The sequence below is a fragment of the Hippichthys cyanospilos genome, chromosome 2 (genome assembly GCF_059441005.1).
Source record: "Hippichthys cyanospilos isolate Australia breed blue-spotted pipefish chromosome 2, RoL_Hcya_1.0, whole genome shotgun sequence".
Lineage (NCBI taxonomy): Eukaryota > Metazoa > Chordata > Actinopteri > Syngnathiformes > Syngnathidae > Hippichthys > Hippichthys cyanospilos.
In genome coordinates this window covers 4909318-4929378 of record NC_142370.1, presented here as the reverse complement: position 1 = coordinate 4929378, position 20061 = coordinate 4909318, and the positions used below count along the sequence as shown (strand labels likewise).

Sequence of the window (20061 nt, the reverse complement as noted above, 5' to 3'; positions counted from 1 at the left end):
ATGTGGTCAGTATGGAGCAGATGGACTTGAATTTACAGAGATTGTACTCGATGATTTCATTCGCTTTGGTTCGATTTTTACCAAAGTGGTCAAGAGTGCCACGCGATCATTATCAACCCGTCACTGCATGTGACATTATTACCCCGAGCTTCAAACAGGACTTCAACATATATGGACATGGCTCTCACTCAAAGCTTTTTGAAACAATTATGCTACTAACTATTCCATCATCTCGATGTAGTAGAGTAATCAGAAGGACAAATCTGATCATGGATATTATCAGGCAACATTACAAACACTTTTGGGAATGCAAACAGCCACGGTTTGTGTAGCTATCTCTAGCGTAAGGTGTAGCTGATGGTGACAGATAATTACAATCATTCGTTTTTTGTTTTGGTCCCCGAAATTATATCTTCACAGGAATATTGCCGGTAGGATCAAAATGTGTACGTGTGTGCAGTGTGCAATGTTCTACTGTCACAGTAACCTTTGTGATTGATTTATTCTTTGAAGCATCGATATTCATTTCTTCAATTGCCATGCTTTGATGTCAGTGAGATTAGTACTGCCAGGTTTCATTATATAAAACGCAGGTGTCCTGGAGGGCCGGTATCCTGCATGTTTTCGATCCCTCTCTCACTCAAACACACCTGATTAACCCTTAGATATTCTTAGATCTTCTAAGTGGGTCAAAAATGACCCATATTAGAATCAGTGCAATTTTATGCCATTGTTGTCATTTTGGTTAAGAATAATCACTTGTATAATATTTAGTATTATATTATACCACGCAAGAATAATTTCATGTTTGAAGTATCTTTATTTCTAACTTTTTAACATTTTTGAAAAAGAAAATGACCCAGAATAGCAATAGAAAAATGTGAACATCCCTTTTGTGTGTGTGTGTGTGTGTGTGTAACTGTCCAGTCATTGACAGTTCCTCTCTCTTTTCCCATTTTTGTCTTCTTGTCTCATCACTGTATGCAATTCAGACAAATGACCTGTTTCTGGCTCAGATCATTGCACACAGCATTTCCCACACCTATTGCTGACTTTACGATTGTTGTTACTTGGGCAGATCTGACACCTCCTTCTGATGATGTGGCAACACTATATTACGTGCCAAGATAAAAACTAACATTAGCTAGCATGTTATCTACAGCCACAAAAAAGAAAAAAAAAACGTATGTGAATTGTCTTCCAATGTGATGACTTATGCATCTAAGGGTTAAAATGATAAGGATCCTTTTCAAGCTCCTGCAGAACTTGCTAATAAGCTAATCATTTGAATCAGGTGTGTTGGGGAGAAAAAACGTAAAACATGCAGGATATCGGCCTTCGAGGCCTGGAGTTTGACACCTATGATATATATATATACCGTACATATATGGACAAGAATGTTATCCTGCTCATTCTGTCTGATACTGGGGAGCTCTTGTATATTGTTTGTGCTGCCTAATTTCCTTTTTACTCTTTCTCCTCTCTGTCACTGTCTCGCTCTCTCACTGTCCATCTCCTGGCCTTATCTCCACCTTCCCCTCTCTGTGCTCATTCCAACCCCCATTCTTTCTGTGCCCCTCTTCCATAATTGGGTGTTTAAGCCCGAGCAGTTGACCGTGTCACGCTCCCCTTCAGTGCACTTGTTGAAGAGCGCGTGGCTCTGTAAACGTGTGTCGGCTCCTCCGCTTGCACACTGTCAGTCACAGTTGACTGATGACACTGGAGCTGTTGGCCTCATTGAACTCTCACTCTATTCACATCCGAGGCGGCGCACTCATTGAGCAAATCCATCATTCCCTCTGATATCTATCTCATCTGCCATCGGTTGCACTCTTCCGTTGTAGTCGCTCTTTATTTATGGCAGCTGTCACATTTGGTGTGAGTCATTTTTAATAGAACCAATTTGTTTTTGTTTAATAGCCAGAGAAGATCTCTTCATTCGTGTTAATTTTTGGTTTGGCATCTGGGGTTCCATTTCAAATCAAATAGAATAAAATAAAACATCTATTAAATAATTCCTGAATAATCTGAAAAATCGGTGACGAAAAATATAAGTGGCTACTTGAGGGCTGAAGTCAGATATAACCAGCACTGCTTGGATATTTACCTTCCCTGTTATATCAATGAATTGGCAACTATTCTTTTGTCAAATTAACGACCACTATTTTAATAATCGGTGTTTAAGTTCCAAATGTCAGCCTCTTAACAGGAGTCATTCTCAAATTTCTCTTGTCTGTTATGAATGATTGATTTTTAGTTTGCATTTAATCAGACTAAAACTTTGATACCATCTACTTTTACTCCTTAAAACAATGACTAAACCTGTTACTGAATCCCTTTCAAAAAATTGGTACATCAAAGTCAATTGTGAAATATTGTCTAATTGATTTATTTTATTGCTGAAAAATACCAACTAAATAACAATAACTTGTCAGTAAGCTGTAATGTGGGAAAGGGTTAATACATTTTAATAGAAAATAAAAGGCCCCGTTAAGACGTGTTTGTTTTTTTGTGTGTGCGTGCTCCGAATCACTCCACGAGCACCTCAAACCTCCATCCACTTTTTTTTTCTATTTTAAATTGAATTTACCTCTTAATCGACGGAATGATTGATAGAATAATAGAATTGAAAATATTAACCCTACCCTACTCTACCCGAAAACTAACCCTAACCCTAACCCATAACGAGAGCCCCATTCAAGCGTTATACCAAATCTTGACAACGCATTCGGCAGTAATATATTAAAAAAATAAAAATCCCAATTCGGCACGTGAGGTTTTTTGTTTTTCTTTTTTGTAGAGCACTGCAACACAATGCCCTATTTACATTGTACACCCACTTTTTTATTTATTTATTTTTTAATATCTATAAATTCTCTTTCTTCTTGCTTTAAAATGCTTTCCTTCTTCATCCATAAGGTAGCATTAATTGGCATGCAAGAAAAAGTGCCTCGTCTTGACCACCAAGGAAAATGTGTTTTGCGGACATATTGTCTCCTACTCAGCACATGTTGACCACCAGGGGATGAGTCATAGCCTGTCAGGCACAGCTGCATTCTTCTCGTGCTTTGTTGGGCATCAAAGGAATTATTGGGCGTATTAGTCTGGCATTAGCCTTGTTTGCAGTTATTGAGCTGAGAAAAAGTACCTCAGTCTTGCTCTGTTCTGTTGAAGGGTTGTCCAAAAATCGTCATCGTCACAGGGGGATTTCACAATAGTCTGTACTTACAGTAGCTATACTGATGCTCATTCTCCTGCCAAGCAATCGCTGTCTGATTTATTTAACTTAAGAACCTTTAACACTTCATTTGTATTGGTCCACTAAAAAATTATCAATATAAAGTGTCTTCTTGTGGATCCTTGAAGAGATTTATCAAAAAGGAAAAAAACCCACAATTATTAATCAATAATTGTCCACAAAAAATATTTTTTAAAAATGTGCCGGACTCGTTCTCAAAAAGAAATTTCTGGTATTATTGAATAAATATCGCTGCACAGAAAAATATTAAACATAAAGCGTCCTCTTTTGGAATTCTAGTAGAGATCTGTTAAAAAAAAATATTAATAAACATTTATTAATAATCAAGTTTGTCTGCAAAAAATAACCAACAAAAGTGTCAGACCTGAAGAAATTATTATAAATATTTGCCCACAGAAAAATATTCATTGTAAAGTGCCAGACCTGCTCTCAAAATAAATCGTTATAAATAAATATTTGTCCACAGAAACATATTCAACATCAAGTGGCCTCTTTTGGGATTCCAGTAGAGATCTGTTAAAAAAATAATATTAATGAACTTAATTATTGATAAATCTTTGTCTGCAAAAAATAACCAACAAAAGTGTCAGACCTGAAGAAATAATTATAAACAATATTTGCCTACAGAAAAATATTCATTGTAAAGTGCCAGACCTGCTCTCAAAATAAATCGTTATAAATAAATATTTGTCCACAGAAACATATCCAACATCAAGTGGCCTCTTTTGGGATTCCAGTAGAGATCTGTTAAAAAAAATAATATTAATGAACTTAATTATTAATAAATCTTTGTCTGCAAAAAATAACCAACAAAAGTGTCAGACCTGAAGAAATAATTATAAACAATATTTGCCCACAGAAAAATGTTCATTGTAAAGTGCCAGACCTGCTCTCAAACTAAATGGTTATACAGTAAATAAATATTTGTCCACAGACACATTTTCAACATAAAGTGTCCTCTTTTGGATTACAGTAGAGATTTGTTCACAAAGATAAATCATGAAATTAATCCTGTGATCATCCATAACTATAGAATACAGCGGGTCAGCTCATACAAATATATTTCGGAGTCCATTTGATAATACATTCCGCTTGAACACCCATGTTGACTACAGCAAAGACTGTATTTTCTGCGTAGACTGCTGTGGTGCTGGAGAGCCTGCCTGGTCGGATATCGGCTTGGTACGGCAACCTCGACGTTAACCAAAAAAATAAACTCACTCGTCTGGTGCACACTGCCATGAAGGTGATAGGACTGAATGGCCATCAGAATCCTCGGTCCGTCTGTGAGCAGACTCTCCTCAGGCAAGCCCGAAGAATAGTAAGCGAGCCATCCCATATCCTCTTCACAGAGTACCAACTGTTGCCGTCTGGTAGACGATATAGAGTCCCCAACTGCAAACTCAACCGTTTTAAAAACTCTTTCGTCCCCGTCTCTGTGAAGCTACTGAATAATGCTGGTTCAGGCCATAGACAGTGTGCAATCGTTTCTATTTATTCCGGTGGCTTTTAGCATGTGTTTTTTTTACATGCTTTTAGCATACATGCAATCATTTTACTTGCTTTTAGCATGTTTGTAGCATTTGTCTTTATTATGTGTCAGGGTAGCCTGCTTGTGCAATATTTATGTCCATGGGATATGTGCAACACTGAGGTGCAAATTGTTGTTTGTTTATATCGCTTGCTGTCTTATTGTGTTTGTTTTTTCAAGTTTGCTGCAGCTGCTGAGTCCAAGACAAATTTCCCCAAGAGAGTCAATAAAAGTATATCATCGTACTTGAAGTGTTAAGTTCAAAAATAGAAATAAAAATTAGTTTGAGTGCATGCGACTTACATGGTTGGCTGAAGTTGGCGTTGACGACGGAAGGTGACGGCCATGAGGGGGCGAAGGAATCTTGGAGGGGGGGCGGAAGTTGGTGGGGGACCGACACTGACTATTTTCAGTGTGAAAAAACCGGCGGACTGACGATGACGTAAGGGGGACGGGGCACTGGCCAAGGTCGAACCAGCAAAAAAATAGAAGTTGCCCACCTCTGGTTGTTTCTTCTGACACGGGTGCCATGTCAGCAGGTCTGATTGGCAGGTTACTACAGCATGTCGAAATACTCGTCTCCATCTGTGATCCAGGCAAGAATGAATACTTTCAGCACTACTGAATGGAAAATAACGCAAAGCCTACTTGCTGTTGGAAGCGTCCACATTCTGTTTGGTGCCAAAGTCAGCTTAAGCCAGTATCAGTTATTCCATGACATGTGACTGAAATGAGCCGAGTCAGCAAGTTCGTTTTTGTTTTGTTTTTTTTTTTCTAGGTAGAAAAATGGTATGAGATGGATTTGGAACATTTAAAGTAGTTAAGCTTCTCCCAGTGCTCTGAATGTTGAAAACGGAATACTTAAAAGAGTCGGTGTTCTTAAAAAGACCGAGTGAAAAGCTACGCACACCGCTCTGCTTTTCAAACGTCCCAACGCTCTGATGAGTGTCTAAAGATAGCAATCGTCCTTTCTGCTCCCTCTTTTTCATCATGTTCTTGTGCCTGTGCGTTCTATATGGCTGTTTGAGTGTTACACTTTTTTGTCATCTCCCCTCATCCAAAGCAGCAAAACTTCAGCAGCAAATACACTTGCGCTGTGAACCTTTCCCCACCCTCTGACCTCTGAGCCACCCTGAGTCACAGGAGACAGATGAGTGCCGGTCATGCTCAGACTGGAGAGCAGGACCCCTGCAGTATCAGCAGATGAAAGGCCAAAGCCGGCTGGCTCAAAATGATGCCTTAGGTCTCACACACACACACACACACACACACGCACACGCACGCAAGCGCTCTCCACTCATCCCTGCACCTCCCTTGGGTCATACTCCATAATCTTAAAAGCACTGGCTCAGGTGGTAATTCACTTAAAACTGCACTGGTGCACACCATTGAGAGTACAATTCTTTTAAAATGCTTTTGCTTTTGGTTTTACTTTGTGTGCGCGTGTGTGTGTGTGTGCGTGCGTGTGCGGGTGTGTGTGTCAGAGTTTAGTTTGACATCTTTCCACGTTTCTTTCAGTTGAAAAAAAATTGCATATTCATGGGTCCTAGTGTATGTCTTCCAGCAAAAGTCTCTTGATTAACTGCAGGCTGATTGCTGTTTAAATACAGCTGTTAAAAGTGAGTATTTGCACATAGATAGGCACCACAGAGAATATCGGCAAACATTTGGATTCTAGCCATCCTGCTCTCCTGGTCCTCCCACAACCAGGGCTCGTGTGTAAAGTGGTCCAACACACACCCACTTCCACACACTTTCATGATTGCTTGGCTTGTTTTACTCTACATTTTTGGCATGTTGGTTGAGCACTCTTTATTGCTTTCTCTTTACTTTAACTTGCAAAGTAGAGGAGAAAATGGTTAGATGCTGTCACGAACCTTCTTACGGGTCCGTTACAGTCACAATTTGGACCAACAAATGATTCATTTGGGGCATTTCAGCAGATATGACAACATTCCAATGAAGAAAACACAACTCCCATCCACTCGTGGTCCAGATCCCACAAAGAAAAGAAATAGCGCGTGTGCATTCACAGCAACTGCTCCCAACTGAAGCCACACTGTTCTTCCTCGTCACAAAATGCACACAACAGCGGACAGAGGCAGCCCCAAAATACAAAGACTAAGCCAAACAAGGCACAACTCTGTAACTTGGAATGTTGTATGATTAATAGTAATGTTAATATTTTATGATTAACTCATTCAATGCCACGGATGTAATTTGCCATTTTTTGTTTGTTTCTTTGTTTTAAAGACTCCAGGCATTCAATCCCAGATATTTACCTTTAAGTATCAATTTAATATTTAAGTATCTGCAAATGAATGTGTTTAATGTACTTAAGCATCAATTTAATACTTAAGTTTCTGGGATTTCATGTCCGGACTCTTAACAAAAAAATGTGAAAATACGTCCCTGGCATTGAATGAATTAATTGTGATGTTGTGCTTGTACTATTTTGGATAGTATTTTAGAAGAATACTGAATTTGTAGTTGTATATATATGAAATCACATACCACGTGTCTTCTACACATATTTATTTGAGAAGTGTGTATTAAATTAGTATCTGTTTGCATGAATCAGTAGGTGACGAACCCTGGCCGTGTATTGTTGTTACCGTTGTAACCATGATATTCATTGTGACAGGATAATGGGTGAATTCATGTTTGTCGCATAACTATTTCATCATGTTCAATAAATCCTTTAATCCAGAGGCGTCAAAGCCAAATGAGCTAATTTTATGGATGAGTGGATGGGACGGATGAAACAAACTTTTTAAATAAATGGACATACCGAATCGGATGAAGTGGCACTTAGCTGCAGTTTCACCATTTCCCTCTGAGTCCATAAGGGGGAGCTCGTTCATCACCTTTTGAAAGAGCACCCTGCCGTTGGCTTTGCTCCCATCTACAGCTGCAACACTGTGCCAGATTGCTGCTTTGCATGGCTTTGTTTCCATGGTGATGCAGCAATATCTGATTCTTGCGGGTTCAACCGCCAACAATCATTTGAACGCTGCCCACAGAAAGTTTCTCTAAAGCAATATTCCTGCTCGTTCGAACATACACAAGCGGTTGTCCTTGAAGTTGAGCCGAGCTCACGCGAGTGTTTTTATCCAGAACATTAGAATGGGCATTCGGTACTTGTGATTGATGTGCCTTTTGTATGTGCGTCCGCTAGATGGATCAAGTATCAGACGACGAGCTGGATCATGGCGCGGAGGAGGACAGCGATAAGGAGGACCAAGACCTGGACAAAATGTTTGGAGCCTGGCTGGGGGAGTTGGATAAAATCACACAGGTCAACAGTTACACCAGCATGCTTAAAAAATGAGGCTGTCACCATAGCAACTTGCTATTCCTGTTGCCACACTGTATCCTAGCAACTCGACTATTGCCACCTCCATTGTGTTATGTAGTAGCAGCAATCTTGCCTGCGTTTACAAAGCGGACGGACGCCACTCAATGTCTGTCCTGAGTATTGACATTTATAGTTTGTTTTGTGTTTTTACCAAACACCACATGTGTTTGTCCTCTGTATAGAATATAGATGACGGCAAGCCCCAGAAGGTGCTGCAGAAGCCCCCTCTCAGGCAAGAGACAAACATTGCCAACTTCTCCTACCGGTTCTCAATGTATAACATAAACGGTGGGCCTTCATACTGCATCATCTCATAGGTAGTGAAAGAAATAACCACTAATGCCTTTTATCGCTTCTTCATGCAGAGGCTCTGAACCAGGGCGACACAGTAGACTTGGATGCTCTGATGGCTGACTTGTGTACCATTGAACAGGAGCTTAGTACCATTTCCAAACCAAACTCTCGGAGTCAGAGCAAGCGTGCCCCAGGAGGGCGGGGTGCCAGCTCCAAGCCCCCGGGCACCAGTGGAGGGGGAAGCAGTGGAGGTAGTCTTGTTGACGTTCAAGTGTTGGGAGTCAGAATTTAGAAACATTTTGGTCAGTTCCTCACAATGCCAAATTCACAGTCAAATAACCTTGTAACATGGATGTATACGATATCCTTCTAAAACCGAGACTGGGCCTATTCATTCGTGTCGAATTCGTTTGACTCGTTCCAGCAACCTCACTACATTAAGAGTCCCTAACCTTTTTATCACCACGCTTGAGTTTTTTTTATTGTGGACCGAAGATGATGATTAAATTAATGATGTACAGTAGACCCCGGGGTTACGGCGTCCCTGGCTTACGTTTTTCGCATGTTACAAAGTGGAACGCTAAGTTTTTGCATTTCCTCTTTACCGCATTTTTCCCGCTTTACGGCTTTAACAACAATTACAAAATTCAAACTTGGCAGTCAGTATGCGTGCGTATGATGCTGCGAGTCACACTGTACTCATACGTCACTGCGTACAGCACTACAACGCTGGTCTGCAATTGGTCGGCATCGCAGCTCCCTACGATGCTGGTCGGCTATTGGTGGGCTTCACTAAGAGCTGGTCTGCTATTGGTCGGCAGCACGGTGTCACTAAGATGCCGACGTGATAACAAGTTGATCTCGCACGAGTGCTTACAATATCGTATTTATTGTGCATTTTACCACCGTTGCTATCTTGCTGGGACAAAATGGACACAACAGTGGACACATGAATAGGCTTGATCTCAAGAGGACATAAGGCACAGTAGCAATGCTGAAAGACTGTTTGCCAATCTTTGCATTGTTTAAATGCACAATTCCTCAAACAGGAAGTGCTAATAGCAGCACTCGGGCATCGCCGGCCAACACGGTGCGAGGCGGCGGTGTCAGTGCACGCCCCGTGGCCTCCAACATCTCCCTGGATGACATCACCTCTCAACTGGAGAAGGCCTCTCTCAGCATGGACGAAGCCGCCCGTCAGACATCCTCGTCATCGTCTTCGTCCTCCTTTTCCTCCACCACCTTGAGACGTCCGTCGTCTGGTTCCTCCGGCGGCGGGCAGCACCATCGGCGGACGGGCTCCGTGGGCGCCATCAGCGAGCAGGAGGCTCCGTCCCAGCGGTCCAGCGTGAACTCAGCGTGCGCATCGGCGTCCAGTATGGACTCCCTGGACATTGATAGAGGGACGGTGGCTGGGGAGGTGGACGGAAGGAACAGTCCGACCTTACAGAGACAAAACCAAACCAGCACAGAGGTACAGCATGAAATTTTAGCGTCAGCTTCTGTGTGCATTTACAATAACAATCAGAGAAAAAAGTTGACTCATTGGCCTCAATCGGGTTGTTATTGTGTATGTTTTACAAAGCATGTGAAACACTGCATGCGTTTGCAATACAGCACTATTGTTATTGCTAATAAGGACATTGTAATCTTGTAAGCGTGATTGCTCCTGAATGACTCCTTTCACTCTCTTGTACGTTTCTTAACAATCGTTGAGGGTATAAGAACGTGAAAAACAATACGTCTTTCTGTTCATTTTGTCATGTTTGGCATGTACTGTGATCTCCCAGCCGACCTTGCATGTGTTTACATTTTATGTTTGCGCCTTTTCCTCTATCTTCATCTACACACATGCACGTTTCCAGCATGTGACACTGCGCTGGGCCAATGGTAAAACTGCTAGACGGCACCTTGACTTCACCTCGCAAGAGGGTGAAGTGGATCGGGCCACTGTAAGTGCACGTGTGTGTTTGTATACATATGTGTGAACGTGCATTTGTGTGTGTGAGCTTGCATGTCAACTTTGTTCTATATAACTGCCTAATATTTTTCCTTGAGCCGGAAGACACGTGCACAGGCCACAATATTATATTATTTTTAATATGGTTGTGTTGTAAACCTGCATTTACATCATACCGAGAGGCATTTCAAAGTGAACAAAGTATGAGAAACGCCGATAGCGTCATAGCGTCACTACAAACTACAATAACCATAACAATACTGTATTTCTAAATGAATGTCTCTGGCAGTGACACTTTCGGACATTTTCTGCAGCAGTTGTGTGTTATGTTTTTTTCAGCACCTAATGTTGCATGTATTGTAAGGCTTTTCTACAAATACCTTGCTTCTCAAATTCACTATACCATCACCAAATGTCAGGGTTATGCTAAATGAACAGCGTTAGTAATTAGTAATTGGGCTGATGGTTAAATAAATAGACTTGGAATATGCAAAAAAAAAGTATTATGTTGCATCCTATTAACCAAAGTGGAAATTTAAGGCTAAAAGGTGGAAGAACCACTCGTAAAATGTAATTAATTTAACAATTTTTTAAGATGTAAAATTCCTTAAGTATGGTTATATACTGTACTTGCATTTCTGAAAAAGACAATTTGGTTTCGTGTTCACCTTGGAGTTTCTTTTTCTAAAGTTTCAAAATTGGGCGGAGCCAATTGGGTTTTTTTTCTTTTTTAATTGGCAATATATGTCCTGCCTATTTAATAAGTTTTGAGGGGTTCGAAAATTTTTTTTACTGTAATTGATCTGCTACAAATGTAGTGGGAGTCATCCGTATATCCGGATGGTCTAATAAATTTGTTAAGGGCAGTACAGCACTTCTGTTGTATCTCTTCACATTCTGTGCTTCTTTTCTGCATCTAATATCTAGAAGAAGCTCCATCTTTTTCATTTATTGATCTCTGCGCTCACTTCCACGCTTTACAGCAGTACTTTACGCTGCTCACGGAAAGTGAAGGATAATCTGCTTTAGGGTCAAATTTCAGCATGAACCTAACAGTGATTAAACTTTGTAGTTGAATTCACCCAGTTTGAACCGTCTCTACACTGTATTTTGCCACGCACATTTCCAACAGCTGTTTCATGTCCACTAGTTAACCACTTGTCAGAGATCCACAAGTTGCGCAAAAACTACTGACACACGGAATAGATGGACAAGTGCATTCAAAAGTTTAGAAGACAAATTAGGTTCACTGGAAAAGTTTCAGTGCCTCTGAGGTTCATATAGAATTTTCATCCAAAGCTGAATATCCCTCCAAGAAAAGCAAGACACTGACTTCTTTACTTTTTCCATTCCCTGCTGTTTTGTTCTTCTTACCCCAAGCACTCCTATCTGGACCAAGAAACCTCGCTTATTCTGAAAAGCATAGCTGGAAAGCCTTCTCACCTCCTGACTAAGGTGAATTTCCTCAAGTACATGCCTTTTTTTTTTTTTGTCTAGGCTTAATAAGTTGACGCTCACCCTCTCTGCTCCTCTGCATGTCACAGATGTGGCCTGTGGTTTCCACAATGAGACCTACATCACAATTACTGTACTAATATGCAGTAGGGATGCAACAATCACTCATTGATTCACAGAGTTTTGTGATACATTATGAAGGGGATTTAAGCTATAACCTTTAGTCACTTGCGTTGCAAATGCCACACTTGTGTGCCATGTTCAAAATAATAGCATCCGTCAAAGATAAGATGAATCGCTGTTTTTGTTCAAATTTCAACTTCTACCCTGCAAGTAAGTTTCTGGAGGGTTTTATGAAGGTATAGAAAGCCAACATTCCCAACAGGCCTGCTATGCATTCTTTTGATTCTGTGAAATTGAATGATTAACTGAAAGGGGTGTGCTCAATGAAATTAATTGGGAAAGTGTGAAAACAAATGGTTCTTATTGAAGGATGAAGGTAACTGACATTGCATATGCTGGCTGTACATTTGCCCTGAAAAATCAATTGAAGGTTAGGTTGTTCAAGACACTGTTTTGATGAAGAGCATTTTTAATTAAAAAAAAAAATGGTTAAAAGATACCTACAAAGTGCAGAAAATCACAGGCTGTTCAGCGAAACTGATGTCAAATGCTTTAAGATGGCAGCAAAACCAAAACGACAAAGAAGAAAGAAAAACACCTTCTCGAATGGATCGGAGATGAATCAAACTGGCAATGGCCCACCCAATGGGCTCCAAGAGGATCAAAGAAGATCTAAACTTGCCTGCGAGTACTGCTACAACTAGACGACATCAATGTGAAACCAATCTACCAGCGAGAAGCCCCCACAAAGTCCCATTGTTAAAAAAGACGTGCTATATAGCCTTTACAAATTTGCCTAAGAACAGACTGACTGGCCTGAAAAGAAATGGTGTAATATTGTGTGGACTGATGAAAGTAAGATTGTTATAGATGTAAGAGTCGCAGACAGTTTGTCAGACGTCCTGCAAATAAATACAGAATACAAGTACACAGTGAAGGCCGCTAAGAATGGTGGTGGAAGCATCATGATATGGGGATGTTTTTTGGACTATGGCGTTGGTCCTATTTACCAGATACCGGGGATCGTGGATCCGTTTCGGAGACTGGAAGAAGTCATGTTGCCAACGCTGAAGAGGAAATTCCTTTAATGTCGATGTTTCAACAAGACAATGACCCATGCACACTCATCAAGAGAGCAAAATGATGGTTCAAGACAAACGATATCCATTTAATGGAGTGGCCAGCACAATCCCTGGACCTTAATCTCAGAGACAACTGTTGACCGTTGCCCGAAGTTGGCCAACTCCATGCATCACAGACGCAAAGCAATTATCAGAAGCCATGGTTTTGCAACAAACTATTGGAAGAGGGTACTGAGCAAAGTTGAATTTTGGAACATTTTTTGAATATATATTTGTATGGTACATTTGTGAGTTTCCACAGACAGATGTATGACACGGTTGACTGGACCAGCCTTGAATTTGATACGGTCATTGCCTTGTTTCAAAGGTTCTTTCTTGGGAAGTAAGTAACCTCTTTATCGGCTTGGTCTGCAAACCTTGTATTGGGTATATGAGTTAAGTCAATACAGACAGGGATATTGTCCATCATTATCGTCGCTGAGGCGTTCGCACCAGAATTGACAAGTGTGCCGAGAGTGATTGGTTTTTTATGGGTCGTGTGATGGACCGAAGGAACAACGATAGCCGCAGTGTGACCTTGTTTCACACGCTGAAGGCTGACTAAAAGCCTGCTGCCGCACTAGTACCTGTCAGTGCGACAGTCCTGGAGCCAGTCACGTGTAAATGGCAGTCTGGATCAAGGAGGTAAGAGGCTTGAGGCGCGGTCTGGCCCCACACATACACTACTTCAAATATTCAACACTTCACCCAAATTCTCTACCCTTGTCTTTGTGTGTTCGTGCCGGGGTCAATCCTGGTCACGGTCCCCCACCCCCACGGTCTGATTGGCTCAAAGAGAGAGGGTCATGAAAATGGGTTGGCAGACTAGCCGTTCTGCTACTGTCTTTTGTGGGTGTCCCTCAATTGGGCACAGTCTTAACCCAGGGAGTGAGACAGAGCTGAAGGGTAGAAGGGGGAGGGGCCTCCTTCTTTACTTATGTTAGCAGTCAAGTTGGGTTCATTTCCTGAGCGCTTGTCATGAAGCATGTTTGCTCATGTCACATCATGGATGATCTCGCTTTGTAGCTGATTTGGAAGGTTGATATTTCTGTCCCTGTATCATCCCCGATTGGGGGGCACGGAGGCTTTCCGAATTGATCCCACGCTCGTCAGAAGCTCGCAGCTCTCTCCAGGGATTTTCTCGCATTGTCTCGTATTCTTCATGAAAGGGATCAAAGGGAGCTGCTCCATCAGAGTCTAGAGGAACCATAGGCAGCAATCGAAGCGGCTGATTTGAGGGAGCAATGGAACGACGTTGCGATCGATAAGTCTATGTGTTCACTCGAAACACGAGGGGGCATTTTATTTGCAACCTACAGAATGCAGGTGATGGCATCTTGTTGGAGAGGGCAGGTGAGTGAAACAAAGGAACGTATCAAACAATAATTGCATCCGCACATTTTCTTTGCGCCGTGACGCTTCAAGGCTTGTTGCATTTAAGTGGGAGACGGTGAACTTTTTGACAAAGTTAAGGTTCTACTGTCTTCCTCTTTATACAAATGAATAATCGCAATGGGGAAGGTGCAAGGTGACGAGGACACAAACGGTCCATTGTGTGTCATAACCACGCTCCTGTTTGAACCTTTCAGGAGGAGCACGCCGCCAAGCTGAAGGCAGAGAAGATCCGAGTGGCCCTGGAGAAAATCAAAGAGGCTCAGGTCAAAAAGGTAAGGGCCTCCTTTCTTTGTGTGCCATGTCCTGGCCAAGTCCCATCATCAGAAGCTTCTGTGACTCGTGCCGATATGGCTGTCTTGTCAGATTCCCCGTGTGCTGCATTCCTTTGTGAACTTCATTCACAGCCTTGAAAGTAGGTCATTGCAGCATTTGATTGTGAGCGTGCATCTGCAGGAGGTTGCAAAGAGATATAAGCTGCGCGCCTCCGTATAGAGACGCCATCTATTTGAATCGGATTCTTGAATCGGATTTTCTTCCCTTGTTTCTTCAGTGAACAAGCTGCTTCGACGTAAGGCCGTAATATTATTACAAAAGCGTCCTTGTATGCAGTGCAGAAGTAAAAAGCCTGGAAACGTAATTACTAGTTCTGCGCCGTTTGCATTTTACCATATACAGTGGTACCTCTACTTACAAATGCCTCTTATTAGGAAAACTCTGGTTAAAAAACACCTCCGTGGAAAAATATTCTCTCTGGCTATGAGAAAAAATTCCGGATACGAAAGGCGACGTTGTTGGCATATGATTAGACACAAGACACCAGCGCTTGCTCCAACAGCACTGTAACGTAATACGTTAACACCAACTGTGATGTCCACCATATTTGTTACAGTTTGTGATTCATTTTTTTGTCTACAGCCAGCTTGCCCACAAACGAGACAAAGTTGATTTTTGTCGCAGTTTTGCACTTTATCTTTACTCATTTCATCCACACTTCCCACCCGCAGTTTACATCGTAGAACTAAAAAACATAAAATTGATATTGTACATATTCACGTAAAAACAAATATGTAACATACCATTTTGAGCTGTTGCAAATGACATTAGCGTTGTCAGCCCGTCCTTAGCACTTTAGCACTTTAGAATGACGTCACACAGAAAGTAGTTCGCATGACCCCAAACTAAACTTAAGTAAACTTACATGCTCACAATAATCCAAAAACAAGTATCAACGGCTTCTGTGGACTTGTCACTGGAAATGTAAAATAAAAACATATCAATTAAACGACCTAAAAAAGCCTCTCTTTCTGCACTCATCGCCAACACACCGGCACCATCTCCAGTGAACTGCATTCTTATTGTCGACTGCCACAATTCATATGATTAATTTAAAGGGTTTAGGAGCGTTTTTTATCCTTCTTTAAATGATGTATTTTGATAATGCATTAATGTCATTCTAACATGCATTTGTTGCTGAATTTGATGCATTTTAAAGATGTATTAATATTGATTTAAAAGGTTGAGGAGCATTTAGGGGTGCTTAGAACAGCTTAGGCTGTCCAAACCCAGTCCTCGAGGGCCGCCTATCCGGCATGTTTTGGAGGTTTCTGTCCTCCTACCACACCCGATTCACATGATCAGCTCATCAGCAAGCTCAGCGGAAACCTGATCATTTGAATCAGCTGCATTGGATGACGGAAACATCAAAAACATGCAGGATAGGTGGCCCTCGAGGACCGGGTCTGGACATGCCTGGCATAGGCAATATACATGAAAAAACTGCTCTACTTATAAAAGATTCACATACGAAATGACTTCCGGAACAAAGTCATTTCGTAGGTAGAGGTGCTACTGCATCTCACAATTGGATGCATCCTTTTAACATGAAACCTTTCAGAGAAGTGGTGAGAATTCCCGTTATTTCTGGATTAGCAGCTGGACAGAGATCCGGGCCGTATGTGTGGGACACCATGTCTGCAGTTTTCTTAGCACTGCCATTCATCCAACCTTCTCTTGCACCCTCACACTGATTGGATGCCGGGGTCAGTGAGAGGAGATGGAGAGGTCAAGCAATTGAGGGGGTTTACCCAGTTTCACACCAGGACAGTCTGCGCAAGGCTGGATTTGGCACACGCACGTGCTCGTCACATTCACTTGAGTTTAATCTTCCTCGACGTGTGGCGCGATTTAGATGCAAAACCAGATTACTGGAAGTTGGTCTTTAACGGTCACACTGCGACCCTCCCGTTAATACCTCTGTATACAGTATTTGCAACAAACCTCATAACCCGTTGATCCACTTCACCCCACCGGATCGCGGAGAATAACTAGGTCGCATAAAATTGAACCGATGGCAATGAACCATCACTTTTGCAATCTTCCCAGCTGGTGATCAGGGTGCACATGTCAGACGAGAGTTCCAAGACCATGATGGTGGATGAGAGGCAGACGGTCAGGCAAGTGCTGGATAGCCTGCTGGACAAATCACACTGTGGCTACAGCCCAGACTGGTCGCTGGTGGAAACCATTACTGAGCTGCAAATGGGTAAGAGGTGCCTCTTCCCTCGCAGTGTTAATCTCTAATGTAATGTATTCGCTGCTTCATTGGTCAATGGCCAGTGGTTATCGTTTGTGCGTGATCTCGACTGCTAAAACCAAACCTCCTAAAAAGAAAACTGTTTGATTTGTATCTCCTTTTTTTTCCCCCTCTTCATCAGAACGTATTTTCGAGGATCACGAAAACTTGGTGGAGAATCTGTTGAACTGGACGCGGGACAGTCACAACAAGCTCATGTTCATTGAGCGCATTGAGAAATATGCTCTCTTCAAGAACCCGCAGGTGCTTTGCCACACATGCGCGCAAGCTGGGAGGAGATCCGTTATGTGCTGAATGCTCTTGTCATGCGAAAGACACAAACACATAGTATATGCATACTCTGTGGCGCGCGCATTGCTTCGAGAGCAAACAAGAGAGCGTGTTTGTGTCGGAGCGTTAGAAGTAGGTCGAGCCTCCAAAGCAAGTAAATGTGAATAATTTATTTCATGTAAGAAGTAGGGAGCCACTGACTTAACGCTGTCTCCTCCTTCCGCCCCCTCGACTAATCTTCTCCATCCAGAACTACTTGTTGGGTCGTAAGGAGACTTCAGAAATGGCTGACAGGAATAAGGAGGCTTTATTAGAGGTAACATGATGAACCACCGCGTTTTTCTTTAAAGGGGAAAAAAAGAGTGTTCAAATCATCCATTTTTAGGAGTGCTTCTGCGGTGGTTCCGTGTCAGTGCCGGAGATAGAAGGTGTGCTGTGGCTAAAGGATGATGGGAAGAAGTCATGGAAAAAGCGTTATTTCCTTCTCAGGGCTTCTGGAATTTACTATGTCCCCAAAGGCAAACCCAAGGTCAGTGAATTTTAAACAAATGACTCTCTTGTAAATTTAGTTTAGAATAACCACGTTCATGAAGGCCGTTCTTTAGTATTTCCTGTTTGGGAACTCATTGCGATTTATTTGTACGAATTTGCGTCATTTTTACAACCAGCAGTTTTTATTTATTTTTAATAGACAGCATGCGGTGACATTGATCACAGGGGAAATTTTGGCTTCACCAGATTCAGCAAGTCGCTAATTTCCATCTGTAGTCCCACGAAACATCCATCACATACACATCATAAATATAAAATGCAGGGGAAAACAGTGAAAAACAAGAGATCACTGTATATAAATAGTCTAAAAACATGTTCCTGAAATAAAGTGCTATTAAGAAAGTGCTATTTAGTTTTATTTTGTAGACATAACTTCAAAATGTTCCTCATATATTCTGATCAACAAAGTGAAATCAGCAATGAACATTGGTTGCTCGAGCCATTTTTTTTTAAAAAAAATTTTTGCAATGAAGCAAAGGTTTTGTGTCGTACATTGGTTTTCATGTCCATTTTTACAGTTCCCTCTAGCTGCAGATCTTAAGGCTCCAGTTCTCTGCTCAGAACAGATCGTCAAATATGTTTTCCATGAAGGGAGGGGGCGGCATTATTAAGAATTTGCAAATTAGACATATAAAAAGGTAATTAAACGATCAAAACTGAATGGATTGTATTCGAGAGAATCTCGCAGTGGTTGTACTGTCTTGGTTTTCTGTCCAATATTTTCAAGGCCTGTTCATATAGGGGTGTCATAACCATCCTGTCTTATCTTTCTCAAATCAAGTCCTGTACATCACATCTCCTTTATCTGCAGGCATCCAGAGATCTTGTGTGCTTCTTGCAACTGGACCATGTTCACGTCTATTATGGTCAAGACTATCGCAGCAAATACAAAGCTCCAACTGATTACTGCCTGGCTTTGAAGGTAAACCGAATAATTGTACCTCTCGCTATGCAGGGGACAGGGATTTTGTGTGTTTTTTGTTCTTCATGCCCCAATAAACACTACTATCTTACAGCACCCACAGATCCAGAAGAAATCCCAATATATTAAGTACCTGTGCTGTGACGATGTTAGGACTTTGCACCAATGGGTGAATGGTATTAGGATTGCTAAGGTAAGCCCCTAAGATCAACCTTTTCAACACAAAACATGTCGGTGTCAAAATGATAATGTGGAGGGGGTGTTGTCCTCTGTGTCCAGTATGGGAAGCAGCTCTATATGAATTACCAGGAGGCCATGAAAAGAACCGAAGCAGCCTACGATTGGTCCTCTCTATCTACCTCCAGCATTCGATCGGCATCCAGTTCTGCAAGTATACCCGGTAGTTGATTTTCAGTATGACTAAATTATATGCTATCCACTTCAAGTTCTGAAACTTTTTCCCAACCTTATCTGTGCCTCCAGAATCACAATCGAATCATTCGGGCCATTCAGACAGTGGCGTGGATACGGGGTCCTCTCATGGTCGATCCCAGAGCGTTGTGAGCTCCATTTTCTCAGAGGCATGGAAGCGAGGCACTCAATTAGAGGAAAACACCAAGGTGTGACTGCTCCCAAGCTTCTTTTACACAGCGTTGCTCTTTAATTAGGCCTCACTAGTGTATATGACGAAAGACGGGATTCATTCTCCTGTCCCTGTCCCTTAAGAATAGAACGCTTTGATGATGTGTCTGACGTGCATTTTCAATCAGCTGTTTCCTCATTTGGAATATCACTGTCAATTTGCAAGATAAACATGAACCAATTTATATTACACATCAAACTCATGTGTTACAATTTGATAATATCCACATTCAAAAAGTAAGGAATTATTGGCATGGATCCTATCTTGCTAACAGTTTCGGCTGTCAACGCTCGAGTGAGTCGGTTGTGTGTGCAGTCGCTCTGCACCTTGATGCTTGTGCTGCATCTCTCTAGTTTGGGGGCCATATCGGAGAGCTGTTGCCGCTTCATGATGCGAGACCAAAACCATTTACGTCACAAAAACTAATGAAAAAGTACAGCGCGCCCCCCTCCATTCTCCGCGCCGAACAAAAATAAGATTATTATCTACAACAATTGTATAGTATAAAATTGTATCCTTTTTGACATTAACAAAAAGAAAAAAAAGCAAAAGCTGTTAAATACTTTTTACAGTGTTTATACAGGT

At 41.7% G+C, this 20061-nt stretch overlaps 1 protein-coding gene across 6 annotated transcripts in view; it reads left to right on the top strand.

The window, feature by feature from the left end:
* Nucleotides 1-20061, top strand: part of raph1b (Ras association (RalGDS/AF-6) and pleckstrin homology domains 1b) — a 48250-nt gene that overhangs the window by 22938 nt on the left and 5251 nt on the right. For 2 of the 6 annotated variants that reach the window (XM_088404663.1, XM_088404669.1), the window contains 15 exons: nt 7969-8088; nt 8331-8436; nt 8514-8693; nt 9492-9916; nt 10308-10394; nt 11783-11857; nt 14691-14768; nt 16879-17038; nt 17211-17332; nt 17610-17675; nt 17745-17888; nt 18723-18833; nt 18928-19026; nt 19113-19233; nt 19317-19453. In XM_088404663.1, the coding sequence (XP_088260789.1) occupies nt 7969-8088; nt 8331-8436; nt 8514-8693; nt 9492-9916; nt 10308-10394; nt 11783-11857; nt 14691-14768; nt 16879-17038; nt 17211-17332; nt 17610-17675; nt 17745-17888; nt 18723-18833; nt 18928-19026; nt 19113-19233; nt 19317-19453 (2031 nt within the window). Of the gene's footprint in view, nt 1-7968; nt 8089-8330; nt 8437-8513; nt 8694-9491; nt 9917-10307; nt 10395-11782; nt 11858-13987; nt 14455-14690; nt 14769-16878; nt 17039-17210; nt 17333-17609; nt 17676-17744; nt 17889-18722; nt 18834-18927; nt 19027-19112; nt 19234-19316; nt 19454-20061 lie in introns of those variants that run through there. The other 4 variants (XM_088404676.1, XM_088404685.1, XM_088404693.1 and 1 more) reach the window with 4 other exon arrangements.